The sequence below is a fragment of the Candoia aspera genome, chromosome 1, assembly GCF_035149785.1.
Source record: "Candoia aspera isolate rCanAsp1 chromosome 1, rCanAsp1.hap2, whole genome shotgun sequence".
NCBI lineage: Eukaryota > Metazoa > Chordata > Lepidosauria > Squamata > Boidae > Candoia > Candoia aspera.
The window spans coordinates 41,271,968-41,289,317 of record NC_086153.1 but is presented as its reverse complement, the minus strand read 5'-3'; the positions used below and the strand labels follow the sequence as shown (position 1 = coordinate 41,289,317).

The 17,350-nt window shown below is 39.6% G+C and overlaps 1 protein-coding gene across 1 annotated transcript in view; it reads right to left on the bottom strand.

The window, feature by feature from the left end:
* The window catches only part of SRBD1 (S1 RNA binding domain 1), a 205,439-nt gene that overhangs the window by 145,843 nt on the left and 42,246 nt on the right, over positions 1 to 17,350 (bottom strand). The window contains exons 12-13 of the mRNA XM_063302803.1: positions 16,545 to 16,635; positions 15,542 to 15,649 (exon numbers count right to left, since the gene is read on the bottom strand). Of these exons, the coding sequence (XP_063158873.1) occupies positions 15,542 to 15,649; positions 16,545 to 16,635 (199 nt within the window). The remainder of the gene's footprint in view (positions 1 to 15,541; positions 15,650 to 16,544; positions 16,636 to 17,350) is intronic.

Genomic DNA, 17,350 nt, shown 5'->3' with positions numbered 1-17,350 from the left:
TCTCAACTAACTTTATATTCTCTTGTGTATTCTCTTTATATTATGTAATGTAAAACCATCTTAATATAAATCAGGTGTGGTTTAAACTAATTTTCTCTGCCAACCTATTTTCAAGTCCATGAATTGAATTGACCTCTTTTTAAAATATATATTAAATGTTTATTTAATAATTTTATGCTTCATTAATGTCTGTATTGTAATTCTTAATCTTTCTGAGATATCTGTATTTGGGATTTTACATTTTTTATATTCTTTTGCTTACTAAATGCTAGAAAGACAATATAATAGCATTGTTATTGCTTACAGCATGTGTATGCCACTGATTTCCTCTTTCAAAAATATTGCTGTTTACTTGTAGGCAGAGATGGGATTGAGCACATCCAGTCAATATATTTAACAGTCAGCAGAACAGCCATAGAATACCAGGCTCAAAATTCAAATTGCATCTTCAGCTAGAATATATCACTATAAAGCTAAAGAAAAAAATAATAACATTGAATCTTACATTAAGAGACAGATAACTGATAGACAGCCAACCTCTAAGCACACGCTTATAAAATACATGCTTAAAGTAGACCCTGAGGCATTTCTCATCAACCCAATAGACCTATTGTCACCACCACCCCACCACCCAAATTTTGGATACATAGATCCTATGAAAAGCTCTAAAAATATTCAGTCCCTTTCCTTGTCTTCTCTACCGTTCCTCATTGTCACAATACCAAAAATTATTTTTCCCAGTTACATATGTTGAGCATCTGTAATCACAGATCCAGATCTGAATCCAAACTGGCCCCAAATATCAGGTAATCTGAGAATCTCTACTGCCCTGATCTCCAGACAGAACAGCAGAGATATAACCTTGCTTTAGGAGATTTACATTAAAGCAGTGTTAAATTAGCCCAGGGTGTTTCAGTGACATCATATATTTAATCAGGAATACCTTCAGACAGTCTTTTAATGCAGCTTAGGAAATGACATACATGAGGCATAAGCAGATATCCCTGGGAACAGAACAATGCAGTATTGAGCTAGATCAGCCACCCCAGCCCCGCCAAATGAAATAAAGGTCCCCGAGTCATTTTCTGACTCCTTGGGGGCTACCGCTTTCGCAACGTTTTCTTGGCAGACTATAGAGTGGGGTGGTTTGGCATTGCCTTCCCCAGTCGTCACTTTACCCAGCAGGCTGGCTACTCATTTTATCGACCTTGGAAGGATGGAAGGCTGAGTCGACTTGAGCCGGCTACCTGAGAAACCAACTTCCACTGGGATCGAACGCGGGTCGTGAGGAGAGTTTTGGTTGTAATACTACCGCCTAGCACTCTGCACCACATGAGGCTCTTATATGTATTTCTAACAAGTGAAAATAAAAAAAGACTCAAGTGTGTTTGTAGAGCTCTGTTTGCTTCTGATGAATTGTCAGCCAATGTCATGAGTAAGGATGGCGAGCAGGGGGCTCCTATCCAGGCTGTAAAGCGCATGCGTAGTACTGAGGAATTAAGCAGCCATTCAAAGAGACATAGATCAGGCCCGCCTTAGCCTTTGGGGTTTATATGTCTGGGTTTTTCCCACGCTTATTCAGTTTGTTAGGATTCTGTTTATGTAGCAGTAATAAATATTAGAGAACTACTCCTCGTCTCAGCGTGTGTCTCACTGTTAGGACAGCCAAAATGACTTTGGTATTAGTCAACAGGCTCAAAGCATGCCAAAAGCACTTAAACCGGGATCCCCAAACCCCAGGCTGCAGACTGGTACCGGTCCGTGGTCTGTTAGGAACCAGGCCGCACAGCATGAGGTGAGTGGTGGGCGAGTGAGCGAATTTACAGCCTGAGCATTTACAGCCGCTCCCCATCGCTCGCATTACCGTCTGAGCTCTGCCTCCTGTCAGAGAAAGCAAGCCCACTGGCTGCTATCTCCAAACAGTGCGAAGAAAAATGAATAAAAGGTCAGAAAAAAGAGGAAGCGCTTAAATCATCCCAACACCTCCACCCACCCCCGTCTGTGGAAAAATTGTCTTCCACGAAACCAGTCCCTGGTGCCCAAAAGATTGGGAATTGCTGACTTAAACCATATATAGCAATCTATAGTCCTGGTGCATGGTCTTAATTCTTCATGCATTTTCACTATTTCATCAGAAATCTGTTGATGAGCGTCATCCCCCTCTACCCCAAGAAACATGGCAAAACAGGAAATCCTAGTCTTGCCCACTTGTATAATATGGCCACAGTCAATCTGCATCTTTACCATAGCCACTGTAGCCCTTATTCTCAAATTTCTGAAGTGCAGCCCCCAAGTTGCGATATATTCTTCCTCCTTTATTTCTCTTCTTACTAAAGGATCCCCATTTAGTAAGCTGAAGGATATGTAACAATGATTTTCACTGATGGTACCCACTTTATAGAATGTTCTTTGTAAGGAAGTCAGCTAGAAGAAGGTCAACTATTTATTTATTTAAAACATTTATTTGGCTGCCCAACTCCACCAAAGTGACTCCAAGCAGTTTACAAAAAAGTTCAACAAAACCTAATGAAAAGAATACAAAATCACAGTATATAAACCTACAAGAAACAATAAAACAATAAAATGGCGATCCAAACATAACACCATCATCCAGTTAGGGCTACAATGTAGACCAGATCAGGAAAGCGACTCCACAGGTAGACTAGAACTACACTTTCTTGAGAAGTATAGTAACAGAATCTTACAAGTCTGTCTGTGTTTTCCCTTCCTTCCCTCTTATACCACCGGGAGATAGGGAGACATCAATCTGAGTCTCTTTCTTATATTCTTCTGGCCCCCTGGGCTTAATGCCTGCTTCAGTACCTGTTGCTGCCCTAACAACTTTTGAATTCCCTCTCCAAGATCATCTTCATGGCTCCCTCCACTGACCCAAAGACAACCAGGTATTGACAGCCTTTCTAAAGGGTAGCAGGGTTGAGGCCAACCGTATGTCAGGAGGAAGGTCATTCAATAAATTAGGGCCTGCCACCTAGAAGATGTCCCTCCTGGCTCCCACAAGATGGCATTGTTTCAACAACAGGACTGGAAGTGTGCCCTCCCTATCAGAGTGTGTAGGTTGGGCAGATACCCTGGAAAGAAGGTTGTCCCTCAAGTAACCTGGTTGTATGCCATGTAGGGTTTTAAAGGTGATAACAAGCAAGGTGATAACAAGCACCTTGAATTGTACCCAGAAGTCAATTAGGAGCCAGTGCAGCTTTCAGAGTGGTGGCGTGGGTGGGAAAATCTTCCTGGCAGATGCACTATCCCAGTTGCCCTAACATGACAGCCAAAAGGAGGAAGTGGTGGATACTGTCATTCCCAGAGTGCAACTGGGACTGGTTGCGGTAACAAGGGCCCAAAAGACAAAGAGAGCAAAACCCACAGAAAGCAATCTACAGCAGGAGTTACAGGCAGCCAGTCAAAATGATAAATGGCTGCGTGAAAACCAAACCTCGCTGATGGAGGAACAAGGACTGTGGTGGAAAGGGGACAAACTCTACGTTCCAGAGCCAGTGCAAAAGCTAATCTTGCAGCGCTGCCATGATGATAAAAAAAAAATGGGCCATTTTGGGTTTGACACTACACCTCACCAAATACCAGTTTTGGTGGCCAAGGATGCGGGCCGATATTGAAGAGTATATTGCTAGTTGCCCCACTTGTGCAATGGCCAAATGGGTAGGATGAAAACCCAGGGGACTGTTGAAACCAGTAGCTAATCCCAGTCGACCCTGGAAACAAATTGTAATGGACTTTATTGTAGAACTGCCAGAGAGTAAGAAACGAACTGTTATCTGGGTAGTCACTGACCTATTCTCAAAACAAACTCATTTCATTCCCTGCAGCAGCATTCCCACTGCTAAGAAATTGGCTAAAATGTTAATTTACCACATTTACCAACTGCATGGTTGTCCTGATAGAGTGATCTCTGACCGCGGTATTCAGTTTACATCACAGTTCTGGCAGGAGTTTTTGAAATTGATTGGAGTGGAGCAAGGGCTAAGCTCCTCCCACCACCCCCAAACGGAAGGATCGAGTGAATGGTGTAACCAACTACTGGAACAATACCTAAGGAGAATGACTGCGTAGACTTGCTTCCCTTTGCAGAAGTGGCTTATAGCAATGCAGTACACCAGAGCACTGGATTCTCCCCTTTTCAAACTGGAAACAGTCAAGAATTCATTGCCATTTCCGAATTAGCTAACAAACAAGCCTCACTGCCTTCTCTGAACGAGTGGGTTAACCAATTCTAACCAAAAGTAACCAAAGCTACTTGGCCTGTCATTACCAAAGCACTAGAAGAGGCTGGAGAAACTTATAAACTCTTTGCAGATTGCAAGAGAGAACCAGAATGGAAGCTGAAAGTGGGAGATAGTTTTTTTTAATCCATGAAATACCTTAAGTCCACTCAACCATTTAAAAAGCTGGGTCCAAAATTTATTGATCCTTTTCCAGTAGTGAAATGTACTAATGCTGTAACTGTCCAATTGCAATTGCCTAAAAACTTAAAATGTGTTCATCCAGTTTTCCATTGCAGCCTATTAAAACCCAAGAAAGCTTCTGATTGCCATGTAGGTTCCACCCCCTACGATGGTGGAGGGAGAACATTTTGAAGTTCAAGACATCTTGGACTCCAGACAACATCACAATCAGCTCCAGTACCTAATTCAGTGGAAACATTTCTCAGAGGGCCAAAATGAATGGGTTGACAGTGGTCATGTTTGTGCACCCTGACTAGTGAAAAAGTTCCATTGAAACTTTCCTCAAAAACCTACATGAAACTCTAATACTTTACTTCTTGTTTTGGCATGCTTCTTCTGCTTTTCACGGCTTGTGCTTTTGAAAAATTGGGGGGAGGTTCTTTGGGTTTCTTTTGGTATGTTTTGAGGGGGCAGAATGTCAGGTTGGAAGCCATGTACCCCATTTAAATTCAGTGCTTCCTCCCTGCCATGCAGTGTGACTGTGGCACGGTAGTGGGGGGGGGGATGGGGGGTGCAGTTGAAGGTGCTGAAAGCGCGTGCATGTGAACCAGCTAGCTGAAGAATGTCAACCATCGTGTGATAAGAGAGATGGATTGTTCAAGGCCAGGATGTTTGTACCATCTAGAGAATGACGAAAGAGGGAACAAAGGGGGGCAGATGGAGGAGGCCCAGTGGAATTTTACAGACTTTGCTGCTTGCAGGCTGTGGGAGGGGAGGTTGTTTTAAACTGCTGAATTGCACGCAAAAGGCCAATCATGACTTCATCTCCGAACTAGATGCTGATTCTCTTTGAATAAACTTAAACCATATTCATACTCCTATGACTTGTGGTTAACTTGGATTTAAGGGAATATAGAACTGGGTTCATCACACACAGAGACATAGCAAGAACAACCTGCACTGCTATATTCTGGACCACTTGTAGCTTCTGGATGGTCTTCAAGGGCAGCCCCATATATAGCATATTGCAATAATCCAATTGGGAGGTGACTAAAGTGGGAGTGAGTGTGAGCATGCCTACCAATCCAGAAAGGGGCACAACTGGCATACAAGACTAAGTTGTGCAAAGGACCCCTTGGCCACAGCTGCCATCTGATCCTCAAGCAGGAGTTGTGAATCCTGGAGGATCTTCAAATTGTGCAGTGAGCCCAATTGGGGCAGTGCCATCCCACTCAAGAGTCAAGAATGGAAACTCTCCACTTCTGGGACCTGAGGGGCTCAAAACACACAGCCACTCAGCCTTGGCAGGATTGAGGGCCAGTTCTTTTTTTACCTTGTGCCAGTTTTAATTTGATTTTATTTCTTTACCGTATCTGCAAAGGTTTTGTTGCTGCTGCTTTCCTCACACATACTTTTAAATAATTAGGCTGAAAGGAGAAGAATGACACGTACTCTTTTTAATAACTCTAAGAAGAGGATTTGGGGGGCGCTCCTTATCATGCAAGATTGAAAAAGCAGTGTCCACCAATCTTTCACTGAGTATTTCTTTTTGTATCCAATTATTCTTCTATTTTTTCACATTTACAAGAAACAAAAACTACCTTAATAATGCACTGGTGCAACCCATCTTGGTATTCTTATTGTCAGGAAGTGAAAGTCAGCATACTACTTCTTTTGTTTCATTTACATATTTTATTTCTTCCTAGTTCCTAACTTCCCAGCTTTCTAGTTATTGATGGAACTCAGGTTGAGAAGCCTTGGAATCCCAGAGAATCTTTCATCCAGACTCTGCCAAGGTCCAGACATAGTCTGCTTCAGCAAGGCTGCTGCAGCATATGCCCTCACAACATGTCCTGGGGCTTGTGCAATCAGTGGTGTTAATATTTCTAACACATTGCCTTAGAACAGGCATATTTCAATTTGAACATCCTCTTTAAAGATAATATATTCCGAAATGTCCTGAACACTAGTAAATGAAATTTGTATTTAAGATTTACTGTTGCTTATAATCTATCCCAATTTAAAAAAAAATTACTAACGTATTTATTTATCTGGCATTTTTGTACATCTAATTTTAATATGCCTTCCTACAAAATGGCAAATAAGACAATGTTGACTACAACAAATAACACACGCCTATTGCATATTTACTCAGAAGTAAATCTTACACTGCAATCCCATACACACTTACCTGCAAGTAAGTCCCATTAAAAACTTTGGAGCTCACTTCTAGGCAGTGAGGCAGACTGTACTCTTAATAAATTTGCACCATAATTTTGAAAATGTCAAAAAAAATCCTTCCATCCTTTTATGCCTCCATCCAAACATGAAACAAACTGATTTAGTTGTAGCAAGCAAAAGCTTGTAAAAGGATATAAGACAGCTGAAATATTTGACAGACATCATTAAACGCCAGGGGATTTGTATCAGCCATTTTACTTTAAAAGGGGCTTTGAAGTTGGTTATCTTTCATGTATTTCTTTCATGGTACATTAACAAAGAAAACTGAGCGGAGGTAAATCAAGTCCCAAGGTCACCTCTAGAGTTACAGCACCCTAGGTACCTGATGAATTAAGAATTAATGCCGCATGAGTAGCAAATATAATGAAAACTATGGGCTGTTAACCAATCTAGTTTTACAAGTGGATCTGAACCCTTTTTATCTGCAACCGGAGCAAAGACCTCTTAATCCCTCCCACCATGGTCCTGAAATATAATTATCATAATGTGAACCTAAATGTTAAGTTGTCCTTCAAACGGAGAGAGTGCTGTGAAGCAGAAAAGTAAAGGTAATTAGGCTAGGTGAAATACTAGAAACACAGGAAGCAAGAAGACTTGAAAGTGGCATTTCTTAAAAATCCAGAGAGAATAAGGCAGGTCTTCAGCAATGTGGCACACATTAAGGTCAAAACGGGTGCATAAAGGCTTACATAGGCACCTATAAAATGTAAGAGAATTAGAACATTAAACCAAAGCTTTTGCAAATGAAGGGCCACACATGAACGCTAGGAAATAACTCTGTTAGGAAAGACCAAAGCATTTATTACTGATATTCCAGTTGCTTCAACAAGTGAATACAGCTTATTGGAAATTAGATCTCAGGTGGAGTTTGCTTAATTTTGGCAACTTGAAAGATGATCAATGGCTGCTCATTTCTAGAACAGTGGGGAGGGTGAGGTGGGGAGAAAAAGGAGGCTTGATCAAAAATTAAAATAAATAGCACAGATTCAACAAGAATAATCTCAAGAAAAAGTTACAGGAAAATCAGGTTACAAAACCAAGTTACAGAAAGCCTTTCCCTAAGCCTTAGGCTATGATGGGTGTTAGCTGGCCTGTTTGTCTGGCTGTATACTGTTCTCTTCTTGTATTAATATTTAATATTATACGTGGCCCAGAGTCATATGGAGTTGGGTGGCCTTCTAAATTTAATAAATACATAAATATTGTATTTTTGATTCTGTACTTTTTAACTTTATATAATTTAATCTTTATATATGTAAATAGGATATATAAGTCACTCAGGGTCGGTTTTCAATTAAAATGGCATATAAGCCCTTTAAGTAAACAGGGATGGGACTCCCCTGCTTGCGACATTTTATATTTGCTTTGTGATTATTTTGTAGGTATTTTTGTACTTGTTTTGGTTATTTTTTGGTATTCTGCTGTTTTTATGTTATTTATTGTTGCAAGCTGCCCAGAGTGTGCAGCATCCAAACTGAATGAATAAAAAAAATAAAGTAAATAAATACTCTTCAGCAACATTGTTTTAATCAATTACAAGCCAAGAAAAATTCTTTTAAAGATGCATCATAGACACCATTGAATGTATGTAGAAAGCAGCTTACTGTCTTCTGAGGGACTTACAAATCATGGTGTATATGATTCATTCTTATTTAAAATAAATATTTACAGAATCATCTTATTTATTTTAGGCTGTAAACCTAGTCACATCTATCCAAGAATTTCCACTGGGCTCCATGACAGCTAATTCAGAACATCAGCACAAGGGGAGGCAGATGTTTGTGACTATTGCCACCATAAAGTTCAGTATACACAATCAAGGATTATGGGATTAATAATTCAAAATATCTTGAAAGCACAGACTGCCATCTTAAACATTCAACTTCCTATTTTTTTTAAACTTCATTTGGTCTTCACAGTATGCTAAGCTTGCCTGCTTCCCCCTACTCCTCTTCTTAACTGCAACCACAGCATCAAAAGTTTTACACCTATTTTTTAATTACTTACTTCATTGTTATGATCCATTCCTAAAACGATTAACAATTATGCTAAAGCAAACCAGAGTCATAAACTAAGAATTTACCTTGTATCAAACCAACCAACCAACCAAAGTTGAAACTAAGCGAGAGAGAATTGCTGTTGGTGCATCATTTTTCTCTGCTAGCAGTAGTACTGTCTCTTGTAAAGGGATATTAGCCCTTCAAGATAGTTCAAACAAGAAGCACAGCTGTTGTTATTTTTCGGTCATTAAGTCATGTCCGACCCTTCGTGACCCCATGGACCACAAGCACGCCAGGCCTTCCTGTCCTCCACTGTCTCCCAGAGTTTACTCAAATTCATGTTCATTGCATCGGTGATGCTATCTAACCATCTCATCCTCTGCCGTCCCCTTCTCCTTTTGCCTTCAGTCTTTCCTAGCATCAGGGTCTTTTCTAGTGAGTTCTCTCTTCGCATTAGGTGGCCAAAATATTTCAGCTTCAGTATCTGTCCTTCCAAAGAACAGTCAGGGTTGATTTCCTGTAGGATTGACTGATTTGACCTCCTTGCAGTCCGAGGGACTCTTAAGATTCTTCTCTAGCACCACAGTTCAAAAGCATCAATTCTTTGGCGCTCAGCCTTCCAACTTATGGTCCAACTCTCACAGCCATACATCACTACTGAGAAAACCATAGCTTTGATTATACGGACCTTTGTCGGCAAGGTGATGTCTCTGCTTTTTAATATGCTGCCTAGGTTTGCCATAGCTTTCCTCCCAAGGAGCAAGCATCTTTTAATTTCATGGGTGCAGTCACTGTCTGCGGTGATCTTGGAGCCCAAGAAAATAAAATCTGTCACTGCTTCCATTTCTTCCCCTTCTATTTGCCAAGAAGTGATGGGGCCAGATGCCATGATCTTAGTTTTTTTAATGTTGAGTTTCGAGCCAGCTTTTGCACTCTCCTTGTTCACCCTCATCAAGAGGCTCTTTAGTTCCTCTTCACTTTCTGCCATTTAGGGTGGTATCGTCTGCATATCTGAGGTTGTTGATATTTCTCCCAGCAATCTTAATTCCAGCCTGTGATTCATCCAGCCCGGCAATTCTCATGTACTCTGCATATAAGTTAAATAAGCAGGGTGACAATATACAGCCTTGTTGTACTCCTTTCCAAATTTTGAACCAGTTGGTTGTTCCATGTCCGGCTCTAACTGTTGCTTCTTGACCCGCATACGGGTTTCTCAGGAGACAGGTAAGGTGGTCTGGTACTCCCATCTCTTTAAGAATTTGCCACAGTTTGTTGTGATCCACACAATCAGAGGCTTTAGCGTAGTCAATGAAGCAGAAGTAGATGTTTTTCTGGAACTCTCTTGCTTTCTCCATGATCCAGTGAATGTTGGCAATTTGATCTCTAGTTCCTCTGCCTCTTTGAATCCCAGCTTGTACTTCTGGTAGTTCTCGGCTCACATACTGCTGAAGCCTAGCTTGTAGGATTCTGAGCATAACCTTGCTAGCATGTGAAATGAGTGCAATTGTGTGGTAGTTTGAACATTCTTTGGCATTGCCCTTCTTTGGAACTGGAACGTAAACTGACCTTTTCCAATCTTGTGGCCACTGTTGAGTTTTCCAGATTTGTTGGCATATTGAGTGCAGCACTTAAACAGCATCATCTTTTAGGATTTTAAATAGCTCAGCTGGAATAGTGTCATCTCCGCTAGCTTTGTTATTAGTTATGCTTCCTAAGGCCCACTTGACTTCACTCTCTAGGATGTCTGGCTCAAGGTCAGTGAGCACACCATCATGGTTATCAGGACAAAGCAAAGTGGCTGTCTGATGAGGCTTTACAAATAGCTGAGGAAAGAAGGAAAGCGAAAAGCAAGGGAGAAAGGGAAAGATATAACCAACTGAATGCAGATTTCCAGAGAATAGCAAGGAGAGATAAGAAGGCCTTCTTAGATGAACAATGCAAAGAAATCGAAGAAAACAATACAACAGAGAAGACTAGAGATCTCTTCAAGAAAATTGGAAATATCAAGGGAACATTTTGTGCAAAGATGGGCATGATAAAGGACAAAAAAGGCAGAGACCTAACAGAAGCAGAAGCACAGCACTGAATACTAACTCTATCTTTATGGTAAGGTTACTTTAACAGAATCTTGCAAGACTGAAAGTATTTCTCCCTTCCTTTCCTCTTGCATGTATGTGACTTCAAGTCAGTGCTGATTCCTGGAGACTGCCTGGACCAAGTCCCTGCAGTTTTCTTGGCAAGGGTTTTCAGAAGTAGTTTGCCATTGCTACCTTCCTAGGGCTGAGAGTGAGTGACTGGCCCAAGGTTACCCAGCTGCCTAAGGCAGGGCTAGAACTCACAGTCTCCCACTTACTAGCCTGATGGCTTAACCACTACACCAAACTGGCTCTCCCTCCTTTCCTTTCACTCTCTGAAATGTTTCCCACACCCTCTCTCCTTCAGTGGACTGAGATATCTGTCCAGTCTGCAGCTCTTCCTCCTGTCTCCCAAGGTCATTCCCACATACCATTACAGGGGGAGGGGGATGTTGACAGTGTGACAGTTTTTACTTATAAATAATAGCCTTTTGGAAAGTTGATGAAAACTGAACTCTTCCAAAGAGCCTTTGGGGATTGATAGTCATCGGTATTTTTCATTGGCTTTTATCTTATTATGAATATTGCATTTTGTATTGTTGGGTTTGGGTTCAGTCATTAATTATTCCTGTGGACATTTTATTATATTGTGTGTCCTGTTGCTGTAAGCTGTTAGGATTCTGGAAGAATTCCATAGCAATTAATTAAATATATTTGAGTAACCATAGTTTTGAGTAACATGAAAAACAAATGCTTTTGGATTCTTTGTGGTTATATCATGACACAAGTGGAGATAGGAGAGATTACATCCAATATCTATCCCATTCACAATAAATCATGGGTTAATACTGTGAAACATGAAGGCAACAACAATCTACAAAAAGTTTGATTTGCATTGCTTCACACGTTTGAATTTCTAACAGTATATGGTTATAAATAAATCTTAAAACTAGAGCTATCGCTGTTGTAATCTAGTGATTGTCTGGAACTTTGCAGATAGCTCTAGATTTAAGATTTTGCTTCCAACTGGGTTGTTTGGATTTTGCAGTCTAGATACAATAGCCCTGCTTAAATCTGTTTCCCAAATTTCTCAGAGGTAACATATTCCTTTTTCTGACTCAAAAGTTAAAGGCACAATTCACTATTATATTGCTGAAGATTCCATGTTAAATAAAAACAAGGCAGGGAGTCGAAAATCCAAAGAAAATCCAAACCCTTAACAAACAAGTCTCAAGTCTTCTTCAACTGATGGAGTTAGTAGCATGAATATGCTTTGCACTGATATGCAATTAAAGAAAATTCAAGTTTAGGATATCCATTTTCTAACACAGTCTCTACACAAATAACATTTTCTAGAGCCCTAATTTTGTTATTCAAGTAAGAAACCTTTATTTTATGACATGATAGCTTTTAATGTATTTTGGCTCCTATCAACAAAAAGCAGAGAACTTGGATGTCCAAGCAATCCATCCTAACTTACCTTGTAGATACAAATACAACTACCTCCCACTGAAATTGAGAACTGAAAATAGGTGAGGAAAAAGTGACAATGGGAGACTAAATGTCTTTGTTTTCAGAATAAAAAATTATTCTAGAATCAGGATGTTATACGTAGCACTCTTTGTTTAAAGGTTTGGATTCAGTTAAATGTGTACACTAAACTTCTCTAAACACAGCTCATTAGAATACCCTGTTGGTGCAGTTCTTCTAAAATGAAGCCCCATTTGTTTCAAAGGTAGAGTCACCCATCATTCATCCTTCCCACTGAAATCAGTGTACATTAAAAAGTTTGATTTTGGCTGGATAAGCCTTGTAAATTGGCAGGAAAATTCAGTACAAAGTACGAAAATTACATTTATACCCCAATGTCCTCCCCTTGACAGAGGCTACTTGTAATATAAAATAAAAGAATTGCTAGGACTATCTCTGAACTTCTAATCAACAACAATCTATGAGCATACTAATATTTTAAAAATTCTGAACTTGCTTTAAATTTGAAGCAGATATTCAGAAGTGCATAAAAATATTTGCCTTAAATCATAAAAGCATCAGGAACATTGAAGTGCAATCTGGGGGTGGTATTTCATGCCTCAGGTAGTTGAAGGGCACATGACAGCTACGCTGCCTTGACTGGTCAAAACAGCTCAGTGGCTATATTGAGATTCTACCGGACAAGGGGTGGGGGTACATTGTCTCCCAGCTACCCTTAAATTATTTCAAGCTAAATCTCTGGCTTAGCTCATGTATGGAGTACAGCTCAGACCATTTTCTAGCTCTGGCCCCTTGGAACTTGTTCAGTCCAGATTCCTTAGGATGGTATTTCAAGTGTCTTGTTGCATTTTTAATGCAGCTTTATGCCTTGAATCAGGTTTGATGAAGGTAGAGGCCACAGTGTGGCTTCCAATTTTTACTTGCTGGCTGAAATTTTACTTCCTACCTAAGGGCCTTGCTCCCTTGATGCTCTCAGATAATTATAGATCCTCTCGAATGTTCTCCCTTGAAAACAAATTACCCAGAAATATGGTCTCTCATGGAGGAGGTACTAAGAATGGACTCTGAGCAGGCAATATCATCTATTAAACAATGTGTTATGGATGTGGAGCATCAAACTGATTTAGTCAGAGTGGATAAGGTATTGTCTAAAACCTGTGTCATACCTTACACAATTGGTTTATGCAGGCCATAAGAAGCCTTTACTCTGGCAAGGCATGATGCCCTTCCCTCAGCGGTGGTGGGGCATAGATATAAAAAATGGTTGTGCCTTTGTGGAGATGGGGAGATAGAAACAAGTATGAGTATGTGCTACTGGTTTGCCAAATTACAGCCATGTACGCAGTGGCTGTTGCTAGTAGATTTTCCAGATCGCCCCAAGCATTTTTATACACTGCACCTATTGTCTGATAAGACTCCTACAATAACATATAACGTGGCAAAATACTTTGGGGCAGCACGTAAAATCAGGAAGATGCTGGTGTCTACAAGAAGTTAGCAAATGGTTTCTCTCTTCAGTTTCTGTTTCTTCATTTGCTTATAAGTTTGCTTCCTTCCACCTTCATCAACTGTTTCTATACCTCCTTGTTTTATGTGTTTATATTTGTCTTGTGTACCATTTTAAAAATTTATTTATGTAGGGAATTTTTGTACAAAATATAAATTTTAATCATATTTTAATTTTATTCTTACTTAAGTATGGACTGCCTATGATGGGTCCTGTGTGCCTGTTTCCCTCACAATGTATCACCCCTTGCCTTTCATATTATAGTTTTACATTTCTATACCCTTTTATATTGTGTTGTTTTATGCTGGTCTTTAGCCATAATAAAGTTCTGAACTGTAACCAAGGATATGTAGAAGACATAGCTGAGGAAGGTTAATCTAAAATAAGATACAGAGCAACTTTCCAGACAGAAATAGCTGAAGGGGCAGCAGGAGTCAGGAATCCACCACAGTCTTCCCAGCCACTTTCTCCATACCAAACTGTACATATTTATCAATACAAAAACATCTAGTTTCAATAAAGCTACTTTAGTTTTTTTTTTTATAATGTTTAGATTGGGAAAACTTTAGCTTAAGTTTTCCTCTATGAAACCCAGAGTGTTAACTCAAAGTTTCTTAATGCAAAACAAAATAAAGCATGTGACATTTTGCACTATAGTCCTAGAGAGCAAAAGAGCTTATGAAAATAGTTTTCTATTATGGGTAGTCTGGCTTCTTTAAGGTATTCAACTGATTAATTCAGATGAGGGCAAAGGAGTTCTATGCTTAACACATTTAATGCATTAGCAAAATACTCAAGACAATCATCCAACTTCCACCTTTCACATCTTATCTATGAAAGTGAAGGGCCTCCAGTTAACACTGACCATCATTATTTGCACATAGTTGTGGCACTATTTGTATCAGAGGTTTTTTTGGATTCCAGCATCAGGTCTAGCGCAAGGTGATGACAGTATCAGGAAGTTGTTGGGAACCAAACATCCTCAAAGGGCCATCACCAACACTATCCCCTCTGTAAAAACATAATGATCATCATCAATGCTCCTGGTAGCTGCTATCTTTTCTTTCTGACTCTTCTCTGGAAGAGACACTAAATTTTGCCATGTCTTACTCCAGGAAGATTGATAAGGGAGAAAGGCTACTGACAATAGTTGCTAGGGCCACTTCAATAAATTCCTCACAAACTCTAAGGAGATCCACCAGGTGACATCACCATTTGTCTTCCACATTTAGTCTTCCACATTTCACATTTTTAGCCATTGTGCTACCCAAAACTGTCTATTTAACATGAGTCCTAAAAACAAACAAACATGGAATTGTATATTTAACTCTATCTTAATATGTATTTCGTAAAAACAATCTCTTTACCTGGCCAATTCAAAAGACACAAGAAATGTAAATGTTTTCCAAATCTGTTAATCAAAAAAGATATTTCAAAAAGCAGGAGAAAGAAAAAAGCAGGCTGATTTGATATTGTTTAGACACACATTTATCTTTAGTTGTAATGACTGTGTTCATACACTAGTTAGAAAAGTTTGTTGTTCAGTGTGTAGTAGGAACCAACCCACTGTTACGTGAATCAGGCTAGGAGATGCCTTATTTTGGTGTATTTGTCTGGCTATGGCATGTTGTATGAACACAGGAACGGTATTTTATTTATCTGGGTTAATGGATTAGGTCTGAAAACAGCCCAGTGCAATAGATGGTGATATGATATATGGGGGAATTATCATCTCAAAACATTTTATAAAAACAAATTCCACTGAGCTCCAATGAAAATAATGATATAATATTTTATATATTTCCTTACCAGTAAGTGACATCCAAAGGTGCAAAGTATTTCTTCATAATTAAGTCAGCAAAATAAGCTTCAGTTTCCCTACAAGCTGTTCCATTGCCAATCACAATAGTGCCACAGCTTTTAGGGGGGAGAGAGAGAGAGAGAGTGCATTAAAGTTAAAGACATCTAAGACCATCATATCTTTGATTTTTGTTTCTCCTTCCACAGAACCTCCTCCAATCTAAAATGGAAAAGGAAATCTGCCTGCCTTAAAAAAGATATGGAGGCTCTGCATTCTTCCAGAAGCAGCTTTATGTACCTTTTGCTTTTCCCATCAGAGTCCTGATAGGAGTAATACACAAGTGAGGAAGGCGTGAGGTGTATGAGCATGCAATGGAAATGAAACCAAAATGCACTTAAATCTATTCTTGACACTTCACATTAAAGAAAAGGTAGCTGGAAGTTGGTCACAGACCAAACACATGTTGCAGGTGAACCCCTGCATATAGAAGCTGCTTCGTTAATAAGGAAAGGGATGAGGAATTTACATTAGAGAAGGGAGGTGGAATATGAGACCTGTGACTCTCTTAACCACAGATATACAAATGCCCACATGCATACTACCTGCCTAGCCCCCAAATTGAGAAATTTGAAAACTTTTCTTCTTTGATGTAGGGAGGGAGTGCAGTACCTCCTTTACAAAGGACTAAACTCACTATTCTGGTTCATATCAAATATAAACAGATCTTTTGCCTATATCTATAATCCCTTCTCTCTTTCATTTGTGGCATTCTATATACAGAAGGCTCTAACTAGGCTTTTCCATTTTGTTCCCTCTGGGAAATTAGCAGAGCATGACAGGGGAAGAGTGGCCCTGTGGCTTCATTAACACATGTATATTCTTCCACATACCTCCTCACAATACCCCACCTTATAAAGATTCTAAAATATCAAAGGCAAGCTAAATTCCCCTTCTATGCTGCAGCTCAGCAGTAACATATACAGGCAAAAGCAACATTAAAAAAAAACATACTTGTGACCCAACAGAAGTTTCCGTATCTTCTCAGCTTCATGGATTCCTTTACCAGAATGCAAATAGACAATATCTGTATGGAGTATCTGACCTAAGGTAAGAAGAAAAGAAATATAATGTTGTTTCCCTAGGATCATGTAACAACTATGGTCTAGCATGGAGGGAACAAACTCAAGTAGTCTTGAGTATGTTGCCCAGTTCCCACCCCCCACCCCCACCCTCTTTATTATACATACGGCTGTGAGGAGACTTTAATTATTTGCTTCTGATTTTAAATTACTCACAGTTTCTTCTTAACTGTGAAAGGAAGAAGGCCTGTTTGTTTCAATCATGTTTTTTTAGTTTACTATTTTTTATAATGCTTGTTTCTTAACACATTGCATGATGAAGTAACCAAGGTTCCCAGTTTAGACTGCTATGACTTAAAACAGAAAACAAAAAAAAATGTGGGGGGGGGGAGATGGGCTGGAGAAGAAAATTAGCTTCTTCTTTTGTTCCTATTATTGACTGGAAGCCTGACTTCTGGTAGTTGAAATTCTGTATAAGATTTATCAAGTTATAAACCAGGTTGGTAATGCAAACATAGGTATAAAAAGCCAATAAAAAGCTTCATTGTTATCAAAATCTAAATGTACATTTATCCTAAAAGGATTTGCTCTACATTCTGACTATTAGCAATCAAAGAATTTATGTCACCTTCCTCAACCAAAGTCCTACAGATGAATTTGATGGGAGTTGGCATTTTATCATGAAGGTGCTGGGCTTATGTTCAAGTATTGTTGTGTCTGATACTTTTACTCAGGCAT